Source organism: Capricornis sumatraensis, chromosome 2 (genome assembly GCF_032405125.1).
Source record: "Capricornis sumatraensis isolate serow.1 chromosome 2, serow.2, whole genome shotgun sequence".
Lineage (NCBI taxonomy): Eukaryota > Metazoa > Chordata > Mammalia > Artiodactyla > Bovidae > Capricornis > Capricornis sumatraensis.
In genome coordinates this window covers 111,302,871-111,317,604 of record NC_091070.1, presented here as the reverse complement: position 1 = coordinate 111,317,604, position 14,734 = coordinate 111,302,871, and the positions used below count along the sequence as shown (strand labels likewise).

General features: G+C 49.7%; 1 protein-coding gene across 1 annotated transcript; it reads right to left on the bottom strand.

Moving 5' to 3' along the window:
• Positions 1-4,319: 4,319 nt before the first annotated feature.
• SLAMF9 (SLAM family member 9) lies at positions 4,320-7,266 on the bottom strand. Its single transcript, XM_068966630.1, has 4 exons — positions 7,221-7,266; positions 6,173-6,514; positions 4,912-5,187; positions 4,320-4,525 (listed from the first exon to the last, which is right to left on the bottom strand). Exons 1-4 carry the CDS (start codon positions 7,264-7,266, stop codon positions 4,320-4,322), a joined length of 870 nt encoding a protein of 289 aa, XP_068822731.1.
• Between the last annotated feature and the right edge of the window lie 7,468 nt (positions 7,267-14,734).

Below are 14,734 nucleotides of genomic sequence, written 5' to 3'. Positions count from 1 at the left end.
CCTCACCAACTAATACAAAAGATCTCCTTCCCCTGTGTTAGAATGGGCTCCATCTCTGGTTCAAAGGTTTCAATTCCACTGTCTCCAGTATTTTCTTGAGGATAAGTTAATTTCGTTTGGACATTAAAATAACTTTTTTGTAAAATTGGGATTTGAAATGGTTTTCAATTTTTTTAAGTTTAAGATACAGTCTTTTCTCTTTTGGGGTGGGGAGATGCTAATTTTGTATTTTATTATTATCATCATTTTGCTCTGATTCAGGTGCATCTTGACAGCTTTCTGGTAAGAAAAGGAACCTGACCCTAAGTTGCTCCCTCATCATGCTGGAAGTGAAAGTTGGTTAAAAAAAAAAAAAAGTCCTATCCATAAATATTATTCTCTGGAAAAATTTGTTCAATCGGCTAGGATTCTACCTAGCATCATTCTACCAAAGCTTAAACTAGCCCACATATTTTCAACTTGTTGACAGGAAGACTAGACAATGTTGTCAATTCCAGCAACTTTGCTGACTATATGCTACGAGCACTGGTCCTGTGACCAGATCAGAAAAAAGTTACCATTCATCATTGACTGTTTCCTGGCTGTTGGCGTGCCTGTTTTCTAACCTGGTGAGACCGAAGCTCCTTGAGGGTGTGGAGCTGGTCTTGTTTCATCCTTAAATCCCCGCCCCCTGCCACCTCAGCCCTTAGCCTATCAGAGGAGACCTGCCTGCCTCTCCAGACTACCCATTCATCCCAGGGTGCAGCGTGTGGCCTCCTAGTCCCTTGAACTCATGGTGCTTGTTCACTTATCAATGGCTTTCTTCTTATCTTCTGTCTGGCTGCTGCTGCTGCTGCTGCTGCTAAGTTGCATCCAACTAAGTCGTGTCTGACTCCATAGATGGAAGCCCACCAGGCTCCTCTGTCCATGGGATTTCCCAGGCAAGAGTACTGGAGTGGAGTGCCATTGCCTTCTCCATCTGTCTGGCTACAAAGTCCTTTTTCTCCCTTCCCTGGGAATTCACTGGCAGTCACAGGTCAAAGTTCTGTTTGTCTCTTCCCTCCAGGACACCATCGCTGACAACTCCCACCACCCGTAGCTCCTCACCTTCACCCGCAGCCCTTGTCACACCTCATTGTAGTTACATCTAACACACCCCACAAAGAGTTCCAAGGGCAGAGAGTACCTTTTCCGCCTCTCCAGCGCAAGCCCAGTGCCTGACACTTCGGTGCTTAAGTGTTATCCTCCTCCCCTCAGTTTGCTTTTCACCTGTTTCAACAGAGCAAACTTTGCAAAAAGCAAAGTGTTACCAGCTGATTATTATCCCGGTTTTCTGTAGAGGAAGAGGCCGAGTCTTTCTAAGCTTGTATTCCACCTTCTTCTAAGTCTGGATGTTCCGCATCCAGGTGCTCTGGGCTGGTTGGAACTGAGACCTCAGCCTTTCTCCATTCAGACTGGGTGTGAGAGGTGCTCCCCTGTATTTTAGGGAGAGCCATCAGCTGACTGTACAGGGACCATTCCTTCCCTTATTGATCTCCTGTGCCAGACTCTGAAATTCACAAGAAAATAACTGCCCCCATGTATGCAAGACGGCTGTTGGCCTTTTCCACTCAGTTACCAGAAAGGCATTAAAGAAATTAGAGGAGTTGGGGGCTGCAGGTTTGGTTCTAGATCTTCATGCCCTTTTGGAGGTGGGGCTGTTCAGGCCAACGCGAGGCACAGGGACTGCCTTCTAGCGGGACAAGGACTCGGGCCTGCAGGGAATAGAGTGGATCCGTTGCTAGTCTTAGGACCTCTTTGGGGAGTGGACTTAGAAACTAAACTTTCTTTTTCCTTTTTCTTTTCCCAACATCACTACCTCCTCCCCAGGCCCTACGGGGCTCCGCCTCCTGCCCAGTAATCGAGACAGGAAGCCTCTGCTTACCTCCTGGCTCTGCTTCCTTACCGTCCCTGGAAGCCCTGGCTCTTGGTTTCCTTCACGCCCCTTGCTGGAGGCTTCCTCTTGGGGTGTCCCAGTGCCTGGTCCATGTGCGCCGTTGAGGCATGTAGGATCTACTTCCCCGACCAGGGATGGGGCCCAAGCCCCCTGACTGGGAGCATGGAGTCTTAGCCACCGAACCACCAGGGACGTCCCCTGTGTCCCGTTTCCTCCAAAGCCATCCTTGGTCCCTACGGTCCCCAGTGAGTCCGTCTGCCCCTCCACAGTCTCAGCGTCCTTTTCCGTGGGACGTGCTTTGGAGGTCAGCATCCTTCTCCTCACTAAGAGGGGAAAGCGAAATGCAGAGAGGTGTCTGGCATGGCTTCTGCCACACAGCCCTGTCTTGACGCCTCAGTCCCTCCTCTACAATTCCCTGGGGTTACTAGCCCATCCCGCCCCTGTCAGAGCCAAGGCCTTCCCTTAGCCTTGGAGCACCAGTCAGCGGTACCTGTGCCTGCTCTCTTCAAAGGGCGTGTTTCTAGTCGAAAGGGACGGTGCCTCCGTGGACATCTGCTGGACCATGTGTCCCAAGCCAGAGGCCAGTGGCAGAGCACAGCCCAGATCTCCTGGGATCCCACCCAGGGCTCTCCCTACAGTGTCAGGGGACGCTCAACTTTAAGGGATCCAATATGTTGTTTTCTTCCTTTGTGTGCCGTTTCTCAAGGACTCTGTTCCTTATCAGTTCCTGGGAAACAGGAACGAGCAGAGCTGCACGCAGTTCTCAGGACTGAGATCATGGGAAAGAGCACCTGCTTGGATTCCCTTCAGTGATTCCCTTCAGCGACTCCCTTCAGCGACCTTTCAGGACTATCCATTTTGTTGCAACTGGTGGAATTTCATTCTTTTTAATGGCTGAGTAATCATTTTATTGAAGACATATAAGCATGCATTTCTGCAAATAACGGATCCTTGTTTCACTCGAGACTTGGGACCCTGTGTCCTTCTTCTCGTCAACTCCAGTCCCCAGGTCCCGGTCTACGAAGACCACGACACTACAGTATCCCACACCACCCTCCTCCAGGTCACTCGCTCCCTCAGCACGTCCTGTGGCATGAGCGGCTTTCAGTCCCCTCCCCATTTCACCCCCGACTCCACACCCTGCCACAGCAGCTACATTAAGTAGCATTCACAAGATCTGATCTGGGGAGGGTGACCAAGACTTAAGCAGAGGATGAGGAATTCATACTGATCACCGGGCTTGGGAAAGAGCAAGAACATAAAATTAAAGGTCTTTGCCAGGAGAGCAGGGGGAGGGGAGGGGAATATATGTGTAGGGGGCAGGCATTAATCCAGGTCCAATAGAAGGTGTGAGATGTGGAAATCTATGGATAAGGAATAGACAGGACTCTAATACCAATTGCAAGCAGAGGTCAAGAGTCTCGACCTCTGCTGTTTTTTTTTTTTATATTTATTTTTATTTTATTGAATTATTTGGTTGCACCAGGTCTTAGTTGCCGCACACGAGATCTTTGATCTTCACTGATGGATACCACCTCTTTAGTTGCAGCTTGCAAACTCTTAGTTGCAGCATGTGGGATCTAAGTTCCCTGACCAGGGATCAAACCTGGGCCCCTGCACTGGGAGCATGGGGTCTTAGCCACTGGATCACCAGGGAAGTATCCAGACCTATGCTATTAATCCAACTGAGCTGCCATCTCTATGGGGCAGGCAACAGAGGCCCAGAGCAACTAGCATCAGGGAGATGATGGGAAGGTCACCAGGCTCAACTGAGACCCAGAGTTGGATTGCACAGGGATGCTTCATAGCTCCCTGTGCAAGATAGTCAGTAGATTAACGTTGGGTGAGTGAGTCACTTAGTGAACTCATCGGCCAGGGTGTAAGGAGGGTATGAAAGCAGAAGAATTGGCAGGAATAATAGGAATAATATGGCCCTCATGCAGAGTTCTTGGTGCCTGAAATTTCCCATTCAGGAGTAACAGCTTCATTTAGATTGAAAGGAATCTCTCACTCTTCTTATTGAAGTGTAAATCTTATGTGTGTTGGTGGGGAATGGGTTAGGCGTGAATAATAACATACCAACACCGCATTGTGAGGAGGTCTTTTAGACTAACTTTCTTTTCCAAAGGCAGTTGTGGAAAGCAGGCGGCACGGAGGGGGTCACCTAGATGGGAAGGAAAGGCAAGAAAGCAGGTTTTGCCAGAGTCACCCAGCGAAAGACTACACAGCTCCTCCAGAGTGGGGTCACCCGGTTTGACTTCATTGCCTGACAATCTTCCCTCTGGGAGCATGGCCCTTTGGATGCCCGCCCCTTGATCCCCTGGGAAGAGATGAGCCTGGGGAGGAGGAAGATTTCCCTGGGGCTGAGAAGAGACAATGCTCAGCACAGGGGCCTCCAGGGCCATCAGCTCAGGCTGGGGCCAGGCTGCCGCTTCTTTCTCAGTCTCATTCTGTCTCTCTTGAGTTTCTTCATTCTTGGCACTTTGCCTCTTGTCTGGACTCGGATGAACCAGAAGCCCACGGCCAGTGTTCCCAAAAGCAAGAGGATGAGCAATCCCTTGGCCAGAAGACAGAAGGAAGTGGAGGCCTTCTCCAAAGGATAGCCAGGATCTGGGGCAGAGAAGGCAAGGACAGAGGGGCTTACCAGAGGGAAGATCTGGATTTAGGGGAAGACACCCCTCCCAAATTCCACCGAGGAGGTCTCAGGTTCACTGTCAGTTGATGTTCCTTGGCAAGTATCTCAGGGATATATATTCTTTTCACACAGTCTCAGAGGTTGTGATCTTGGGAGTAATCTCAACCTAGAAGGGACTAGAAGGGACCTTCCCAGCTTCCAAGCTGTGAGCACAAGGAAAAGGGAAGCCCCTCCCCAGTCCAGGGGTCAAGTCTCTACGGGAGGGGTTAGGTTCTAGACTCCACATTCTCTCCTGAGGAGAAGGGTGTGGTAACCCTGAGACCCTGCAGTGGCTCAGGGGCTGTCTCTGGGACCCTGGTACCTGCACAGAAGGACCCAGCTCGGATGGGACGGGAAGTGATGTTGCTGACAGGGTTGCTGGCCCTGCAGGTGTAAGAGACAGCCTTGTCCCCAGGCCTCCAGAACGCTCTGAGGATGGAGCCTTCATGGGCTGTGTCAGCGCCATCTTCCCAGGATATCCAGGTGTAGGTCACATCCAGGCCCGCATTCTCTACAGAGCATATCAGGGACAGATTACAGGCACCTCCTTCCCCAGGGATCCCAAAGTTCACTGTCATCTGAGGCTGTGACAGGCGTCCTGGATGAAGGAGAAACACAAAGCCCCTCTGAGTGATCAGGGACTGGGTCTGTTTTTCTAAATTCTTCGACACTGGGGTACTGATGCTGCCCACTGAGACCTGCTTCACCTAAATGAGGGAGGGGCCAAACTAACAGCGCCCAGCCACCATCCAACCTGCGGTTCCCAGGGCGGCTGCCAAGACAACAGAGCTGCTGTTGGCATCTTCTACCGCCCCTTTACGCCTTGCCTTCCCTCTCTTACCTTTGCACCCCACCTTCCTTCAAACTCTGTCCTGCCTCTTCGATCCTAGAAAATATTATCACCTCCTGAGGGCACTTACAGTTTAATCAGTGTATGTACAATTCAAGGTAGAATATCAGTCAATGTCACAAGCATTAAGAGGGAATTTGGGTTCAAGTAGACAGGAGACCCTGATTAGTAGCCCTCAAATCAAAGAGGAGGATAAAAGGCTTAGGAATAGAGGTGGCAGGACTTCCCTGGTGGTCCAGTGGTTAAGAATCCACCTTCCAATGCTGGGGACTTGAGTTTCATCCCTGATTGGGGTTCTAAGATCACGCATGATGCGTGGCAACTAAGCCAGGCCACCACAGCTCCTGAGCCCGCCTTCTAGAGCCCCTGTCCTGCAACAAGAGAACCCCCTGCTCACCGCTGTGAAGACCCAGTGCAGCCAATTAAAAAAAAAATATGGAGGTGGCATTCACAGCCAGGATGCAAAATCTCAAAGGAACAGAAAGGCTTCCTAAGACATCTGTAGGCAAAGCCCTGACCGCTTTCACAACACATCCACAGACACTGCTCAGAGCCCAGGGCCTTGCTACTCCAGGTCACTTTACCTGCAGCTGAGGTCAGACACACTGGAGACAGAATGCTTTCCAGTCCCGGGCCCTCAAGCCGTAACCCCGAGTCCTAAGACCCTTGGTCCTTTGTGTAGGAATCTCAGGAGAGTCAGGAAAGGCAGTGCTATGGTTCCCAGTAAACTCACGATAGATGCGTAGATTGTAGCGCTGCATGGTGGAGACCTGGGACCTCCTCAGGTTGACTTGAGCTTGGTAAGGTCCTGAGTCCTCCCAGCTCAGATTTTGGATGTGGAGGAAGTAGGTGGGCTCCAGGAAGTTTACTCGGCCCTCATAGCGAGGGTCAGTCACCGTAATGATAGCCGGATATCCCTCTTTCTCTGGCACCACAGTGGCAAGCCTTTTGTGGGAGGACCAGATGATGTTCTCAACCTCCTCATCAAATGGCATTTCCAGGGGGAGGCTGATGGACTCGTGAAAGATCCCAACCACTTCCTCAGGATCCACACCATCTCCAGAGTACCCTTCAGCTGCAGATAAAGAAAGAAAAGGTTAGGACTTCCTTGGTGTCCAGCAGTTAAGGCTCTGCCTTGCAATGCGGGGGATGCAGGTTCGATCCCTAGTTGGGGAACTGAGATCCCACATGCTGGGGAACAACTTAGCCTGAGCACCACAACTACTGAGTCCATACGTCACAATGAGAGATAATTCATGCACCTCAACACAAGATCTGCATGACTCACAATGAAGATCCCATGTGCTGCAACTAAGACCCCATACAGCCAAGTCAGTAAATAAAGAAAGAAAACTTCAGAAAGATGGAAACAACACGAGTGGTGTCTCTGGGCTGCTGAGACTGGCAGTGGGCCCGTGGTCTAGCCTCAGTTGAGTAGTTTCTGTGACCCACACTCAGTCTCATCCTCCATCTGCCTCTTCTGGCTCTAGCTCTTTGCTGCACCTGACTTGAGCACCTACCAGGGTTTGGTTTCCATCTGTACCTCACCCTCCAAATTCTCTCTTCTCCATTTGCTGTCCTTGGGGTGGCTCCCCTTCCGTGTCCACAGGTTTCCTCATCTCTTTTTCCTGCACTAAAGTCACACCCTAGTCCTCTTTACTCCAGAAGAGCTGAAAGACTCAGTCCCAAAGGCAGCGACTTGCTAGGCCAAGGGCCCAGCAGAACAGGAGCACAGAGAGGAAATGAGGTACTCCTGTTCTGGAGCTGGCAGTCTGTCTCACCTTCCTGGGACAGCACGAGGAGGAGCAGCCACGGAAATGCTCCCATGCCAGTAGCCTGTGTCCTGGGAGTGTGGCCTGGTCAGCCCTGAAGGCTGTAAGGAAGGCGAGCTGACGGGGAGCTGCTGGAAACAGACTGACAGTCCCAGGGAGAGGGAAGTGGTCCTCCCGCAGCTAGCTGCCCTCCAACTTCCCCATCTCACCAAGCCCCGCCCTGTCCATCTTGGGAAGCCATCTGTCTCGAGCCTGATTGGCAAAGTGGTTTACCCACTGCCTCATGTTTCCTGTCCATAGCACTCAACTGAAATCCCACTTCCTAAGTGAACCCTTCCTAGATCCCTGCCCCCTGTATTCCCAGGCTTCCCAGACACACCACCTTCCCCAAGCTCTTCAAACAGTTTCTATCCAACCCTGTCACTTGGTTCCCAGGATACTCTGCCTCAGATCTCCCTTGGCAGTTCCTATGTTGCTGTGATCATTTGATCTTATAAATATCTTTATCTCCCCAGGCAGACTCCATATTTTGGGACATCTCTCTGTGTCCTACTGATGCTGGTTCCCATGCTAGACACATTTAGCACCCAACTGATATTTTTGACATGTATGAATGAATGAAGTCTTTCTATTTCAAGTTAGCTAGGTTCCCATTTGAGAGACTATTCATAAGAAGAGAAATTTTGACTCCTTCCCCCAACCCCCAGTTCCATGGGGTTGCAAACGGTCAAACATGACTGAGTGACTAACACTCAGTTTAGACCAGAAAGCCTACCTATGTTGTCAATATTATCAAAAGATATTAAATCATTCTGTGAGAATATGAAATGAACTAAAGCTCTAGGAAACCTGACGATCAGAGCTGTCCAGGACACAATGGGTAGCCTTTGAGGGTAATTTCTGTCCCTCGTATTCAAACTAAGATTGGACAGTCTTGGATTGTTGGATGTTCTACAGCGTGTCTGACATCCGTGGGTGCTCAGATGGGATAATCTTTAAGTTTCTTCTAGTACTCAATTCTGTGAGTTTTGCTGTAACCAGGAGCTAGAGTGATACTCTCAAGATGAAGGGCACAATTACAGGCAGATATGTGCCAACATCCCACACCTTAGATTATCAGATTTGATGCTCAGTTAGGTATTTATTGAGTAGCTTCCTCAGCCCAGGCTCTGTCCTAAGGGCTGGGTGATTAGCAGTGACCAAGAATTTTAGATCATGGCTTTAGGATAGCAGAGGCCAACAACTGACCACAGCCAAGTAACCACAAGTTAGATGAGTCTTACCAAAGGGAAATTGGGGGGACCTGTGACAAAGGGATTTACCAAAGCTGAAGTCAGAAGGGTTGGGGAAAAGCTTTCGAGGAGAAATTATATTTAAGCTAAGACTTCAAGGATGAGTGAGATATGCTAAGGGAAGACAAGAATGAAGTAGACAGTTCTTAAAGTTCAATTTATATCATTATCAAATCTTGGGGGTTGGGGTTTTTTAAAAGAGATCAGGTCTCAGTCTGAGTATGAAAACTTTTTAACATAATCTCATTTAAAAATAGTATTAAAGCAAAGAAGAAAAAAAATCAGTTGAAAAGATGAGCATATGAGTTAGGTTCTCTGAGAAGCAGATGATGGAGTTAGGAGTAAAAGAGGTTTAATCTGTGTGGGCGAGGGAGGGTGAGGGGAACATAAAAGATAAAAGTGGAAGGAAGCAGAAATGAGCAAGGAGAGCCTGACACCATGATGCTGAGCAGACAGTCTCACTAACGAAGCAGCGAGCCCTGGAGTGGAGCTGCCGTATCCTCACTGTGCACAGCCACTGGCTGGGGCCGCCCTGGAAGTGCATGGGTCTCTCGTGGGTCCTGCAGGTGCTGCAGCTGGAGGCTGCCAGCTAACTGCACCCCTTGAAGCTGAAGGCGATTCAGGGGCACCTTCATGGCCACTGTAGTGAATATGCTGATCAGACAAAAGTTGACTACGGGCAGATTGATTAAAAACCTGTCTCCATAAATGGTACATGATACTTATCGAGCAGAGAGAAATAATTGTCAGCACTTCCTCCCACCCCCAGCCCACACTCACTAAGACCTCCAAGTTCAGTGTGGAGAAAGCCCTTCTCCAAACATGATTTTCAAGTGCTCTAGAAGTCTGATTTTTCATTCTGGCTCATGGATTTTTACCCAAATGCAGCTCCATTTCCATCTCTCACTGCCTCTTCAATCTTACTCAGTGGGGAGGTCTTCCCCTGTGACAGATGAGAACCTCGGCTTCGGTTTTCTGCTCTCAGTTCAGAAATGAGAACTTCTTTCCCATGTAATATACAAAATTCTTAACTTACATAAAATTGAGCAGTCTCCCCTTGCTCTGGCTTATGTCTGTTTCAGGCTGGAAGCTTACACAGGAGAGTGGGAGAAGCCCTGTTCTCTGCTCAGCTTTCCCCTCCCTCTGCTCGCTTCAACTTGCCCCCCCCTCCCCAATTAATGTTCCCTAGCTCCAGGAGGGTGGGCAGGGAGGGGAGGGGGTGGAATCGTTCTCACCCGGCTGAGTGTCTTTGCACTCTGTGGGTCCGGCAGATGGTTAAGAAGGACTCCACTGAGGAGCAGTTTTGTGGGTTTTTACACGTTTCTGCTGGTTCCTTCTCTCTCTTCTTGACCCAGGAAGGATGCGTCTCTATTCTGAGTCATCCTTTAAAAGTCTTTCCTCAGCCCCTGGACATCTGGTTGTACATCTCATCTCCACCCATAACCCCTTCAACTGTCCCTATTGTATGACACTCAGGCCAAGCAAGCAGCAGGCTGTGTCTCTTGGTGGTCCTCAGTCGCCCACCAGAACATTCCTAGCCCTGACAGATTCTGAGATCTACAGCGCAGCACCGCCCTCCCGGCTGCCACATGGGAGTCCCATCTTACTCCACAGTTGGTTTTAATTCTCCAAAGCCTGACTGAAGCTCCAGTCCCCTTGGACTCTCACCTGCAGGCGTGCATTTCGAAGCTCTCGGTGTCCTTTCCCTGAAGACCCTCCTTTGGCTGGCGGTCAGACATAACACCATCTGTCCTTTAGGGGATAAGGTGGGATGTGTGCACGCTCAGTCACTCAGTCGTGTCTGACTCTTTGCAACCCATGGACAGAGCCACCAGGTTCCTCTGTCCATGGGATTATCCCAGCAAGAATACTGGAGTGAATTGCCATTTCCTCCACCAGAGGATCTTTCCCACCCAGGGATCAAACCCACGTCTCCTGCAGCTCCTAAACTGGCAGGTGGATTCTTTACTACTGAGCCATCTGAGAAGCCCATGAGATGGGGAATGACAATGAAAAGTTATTGCTAAAGAAATCTCTTTCTGGCACTCCTTGGCGGTCCAGTAATCAGGACTCTGCACTTCCAACGCAGAGGGCAGAAGTTCCATCCCTGGTTGGGGATCTAAGATCCCACAAGCCATGTGGTGCAGCCAGTAATAATAATAACAAAATAGAAAAAAAGGAAACCTCTGTCCGAGCTCCCTCTCTCCATGGATGAGGGGGTTTCAGAGAGCGATGACCCGGGTTCTCCTTCATTCTGGTTGTAAATTTCACAGAGGAAGGTCCCCCCATGTTGCCTTTCATCTCTCCATTCCTGTCCCAGGGACACCTCAGTGAGCCACGGCAGGGAGAGTTCCAGCTAACACAGAGGATCCCCTTACCACAGTCTTTGACCCAGCTGATTTCTGCAGCACAGTGGTGGACAGTTCCAGGACTGCGACCTCCACCCTGAAGTTTGCACCTTTGCTTTTCCGTTTCAGGGTATTTCTCTGCAGCAGTGGAATTGCATCAGTCCAGGTGCAATGCAGCCAAGAAGTGCAGGGGAATGCACAGACCCCATAGGTAACCCCTGGAGTCAGTGGAACGCTGAGTTGACGGGTAAATGCCTCAGCCTCCCTGCCCTTTCTTTATTCCCTGCCCAGGGATAATCCTGAGGCTTGTTCTTCAGGGTTTTTCAGCCCACAGCAATAACCAACCATGAACACAACTGTTATGGGCTTTTCTCCCTTCCCCATCTCATGTTCCTCATTCTTTCCTATTGGCCTCCTGGACGGCCTCCCAGAAAGACGACCTCCACCCAAGTTCTTGCCAAAGGTCCCGTCTTGGTTGAACCTAGGTTGTTGTACTATTATATACGATAAGGTAGTTGAGCCAGTCAAACTTAGATCCACTGTCTCCTCTGCCTGGGTCTTTAGAGCAAATAAGTTAATGAGAAATAAGCCTCCCATTCCAATTCTCTTGATGTAACAGCCTTGGGGAAAACATGGGCTGGTGAAAAGCTGGTCCTGCTCTGATGAAAGGATAGGGGGATAATAAAGGGTCAAAACTTTGATCAGGCTTTCTCTTAGCTTTCCATCAGATCTGGAAAGGCTAGGACCCACACAGCAGAGCCATTAGCTGTGTGGGTAATGGCTGTGTGGGTAATTAGCTGAATGGGTAAATTTCCTCTCACAGCAAAGCACATTGAGACCTACATGTGTCTTCCATTCCATCAAGGGAGCTGCCTGTATGCTCGATACAATATTTACCTTTAAAAATTTGTCGTTGTTGCGGTTCAGTCACTAAGTCATGTCTGACTCTTTGTGACCCCATGAACTGCAGCATGCCAGGCTTCCCTGTCCTTCACTGTCTCCCAGAGTTTGCTCAGACTCACGTCCATCGAGTCAGTGATGGTTTTAAATGTCAGGGTTAAAAGAGTGATTATTCATTTGAAGGTGGCTGCAGAGAACAACAGTCTGAAAATTGTTGAAGGGCAGCCAGAGGAGCCACTATGATACAGAGGAGAAAGGAGTGTCCCTTGTGAGGGACCAGCCTGGGCAGGATCCATGGGGTGGGAGAGGGCAGAGTACACGGAGCGTCCTCACCAGGCGGGGCCAGGGGGGAGGCGGCGAAGAGCAGAGAGGGGGCTCCAGAGGCACCCTGGAGACAGCTCACCTTAGAGCCTCAGAGACCTGCTCAAGAGCTTAGAAATCATACTCTCAAAAAGCTTACTTTGACAGGCAGGAGAAATAAAGGCTAGAGGTGAAGGGAAAAGAGGGTAGAGGGAAACTTTATTGCTATAGTTGACTTAGAGTGTTGTGTTACTTTCTGCTGTACAGCAAAGTGATTCAGTTATACCTATATATGCATTCTTTTTCATATTCTTTTCCATTATGGTTTACCAAGGATATTGAAAGTTTCCTGCGCTGTACAGTAGGACCTTGTTGTTTATGCCATTGACTGTTTTTTTTTAATGGGAGAGATATGAACATATTTAAATGCTGAGAAGAGAAGAAAGTGGGGAGTGGAGCTGCAGAAAAGAAAGGAGATGGTCAGTGGAGCTAGGCTGCCCCCATTGCCCCCAGAATATGACAAGGAACTGGAATTCAGAGCCCAGAAAAAAGAATCAGCCTTAGACTGCAAAATGGTCCTTCTTTACGCTAAGAAAAGATGATCAGAGATGCAGGTAGATTTGTCTGTGGCAAGGAGTGAAGGGGAGCCCTGTCTGGCGGTTTCAATTTTCTCTGTAAAGTGAAGGTGTCAACTAAAAAAGATGCACCACGTGAGAGTTAAGTTTTACTTGGGGCAAAATGAGGGCTGAGGGCTTCCCAGATGGCACCAGTAGTAAAGAGCCTGCCTGCCAATGCAGGAGACATGAGAAGCAGATTCAATCCCTGGGTCGGAAAGATCCCCTGGAGGAGGGCACAGCAACCCACTCCAGTATTCTTGCCTGGAGAATCCCATGGACAGAGGAGCCTGGCGGTTTACAGTCCATAGGGTCAAAAAGAGTTGCACAACTGAAGCGACTTAGCACGCACGCATGAGGACTGTAGCCCAGGAAACAGCACCTCAGAGAGCTCTGAAAACCCTCCAAACAGTTAGTGGCGGAAGGTCAATTTACAAGATTTTGGTGAAGGGGAGTTCAATGCAATCAAGCACTCATTTTACAAAAGGTTTTCTGCTAGTCACGAGGAGCTGATGTCATCATGAAGGGATTTAGTGCTTTTCTACCTATGAGGAGATGCATGAAATCAGTTCCTGAAAATATCTGTCTAAAGGCCTATTCCACCGTTTCCCTGGAGCGCAGAGTGCCTCGTTTCCCACTGTGAACTCCCTTCAGGGAGTGTCAAAGTTCAGCAGCTGCAACAGCACAGGGCTCAGTCTCCGCAGAGGTGAATGCCCTTGGCAAGCATCAGTTTGTGGTTGACAGAGGCCAAGGTCTCTACTGAAACCGAAGGTTGAAGTGTCTGTGTCAAGGGCAGGACAAAGTTCGAAACATGCAGTGACTCTGCGTCCAGGCTTCTTGGGACAGCCCGAGTTTAAGTCTGCTGTCCTGGGCTAATTATTAATCATGTCCCTTTTCACTCTTAGAAAGTATCCTGGTTTGTAGGGTAAATTATGTGATTACTCTAAAACAGGAGCAAAACCTTAAAAAAAGAACCATAGTCAAATAGCTAACCTCTAAGAGCTCAAGGCCACCCTTAGCTTTTCTCGTCACCAAGCTTCCCTGAAGATCTGAGGGAAGGTAGTGGGGTGGGCAGGGTGAAACGAGAACACGTCTGGAACCAAGCTGCTTGTGCTGGAAACTTCATCTGCAGAATGGGATCCACACAACATCTGCTTTGTGGGGCAGTTGTGAAAATGAAGTGAGATGATGCCTGGAAAGCCCTCAGCACAGACCGGCACCCAGTGAGAGCTCAAACAATGTGCGTTGCGGTTGTGACTAAAGGTTAAGTGCTGAGAAGGTGGACTTGGGAATTGTAAAGAACTGCAGCCTCCTCATACTGGGCCAGGGTCTGTGTCTATTGAAGAGAATAATACAGAGGAAGTTTCTCACATAAGACACGTGAACAGGTTGATCTGGGACTGTTCCCCGCAGCATAAATCAGCCCCTGGTCTGAGGACACAGAGGGCGTTGCTGCTGGCAGGTTCGGCCCAGCTCGTGTTTTCCATGCCCCCTGCCTGCGCATTATGCACAGAGAGACGCAGCATGCTGGGCTGAGTCCCTCGAACATCCAAATCCCTGGGTGGTTCCTACGTACACACACCCTTCCCTCAACTTGCCTTTCAGGACCATGCGTCTGCCTTTCTTAAAATCGACTCCCCGCCATATGTTCCGCTTCCCTCATGCTTATCATTCTCAACATGTAGCTTTTGCATCTTCTGCATCAGATCATGCAGGGGGCTGTTTACAATGCAGATACCTTGGGCCCCCACTCCAGATTCAGGGACTCAGGACGGGGTCGGGAGGGAGTGATGGCTGCAAATCCACCTGCCCTTGCAGGTCCCCAGGGGATTCCACTGTGCGCTACAGTCTGAGAATGCCCTACGCTGCCAGCTCTTCTGTTTCACTGAAACAGAGAGGAAGTTCCCCAGCCAGAGCTGCCTTTGTCTCCAATTACAAAAGGTTTCTTTCCCCCTGAGCAGAGCCATGAACCGCTGCCCTGTGGGGCTGGGCTGCCTAGGACATGAGATAACTCTGGGCGCTTGGGGCCTGTCCTCCCGGGAATAGGAAGCTCTGTGTCCAGGACTGAG

Excerpts from the sequence above, each read along its gene's own strand:
- SLAMF9 (XM_068966630.1), bottom strand. The coding sequence starts at position 7,266 with ATGGGAGCATTTCCGTGGCTGCTCCTCCTCGTGCTGTCCCAGGAAG. Across the intron at positions 6,515-7,220 it reads CCTCGTGCTGTCCCAGGAAG|CTGAAGGGTACTCTGGAGAT; the intron begins GTGAGACAGACT and ends CTTTATCTGCAG. Across the intron at positions 4,526-4,911 it reads AGCTGGGTCCTTCTGTGCAG|ATCCTGGCTATCCTTTGGAG; the intron begins GTACCAGGGTCC and ends TCTCTGCCCCAG.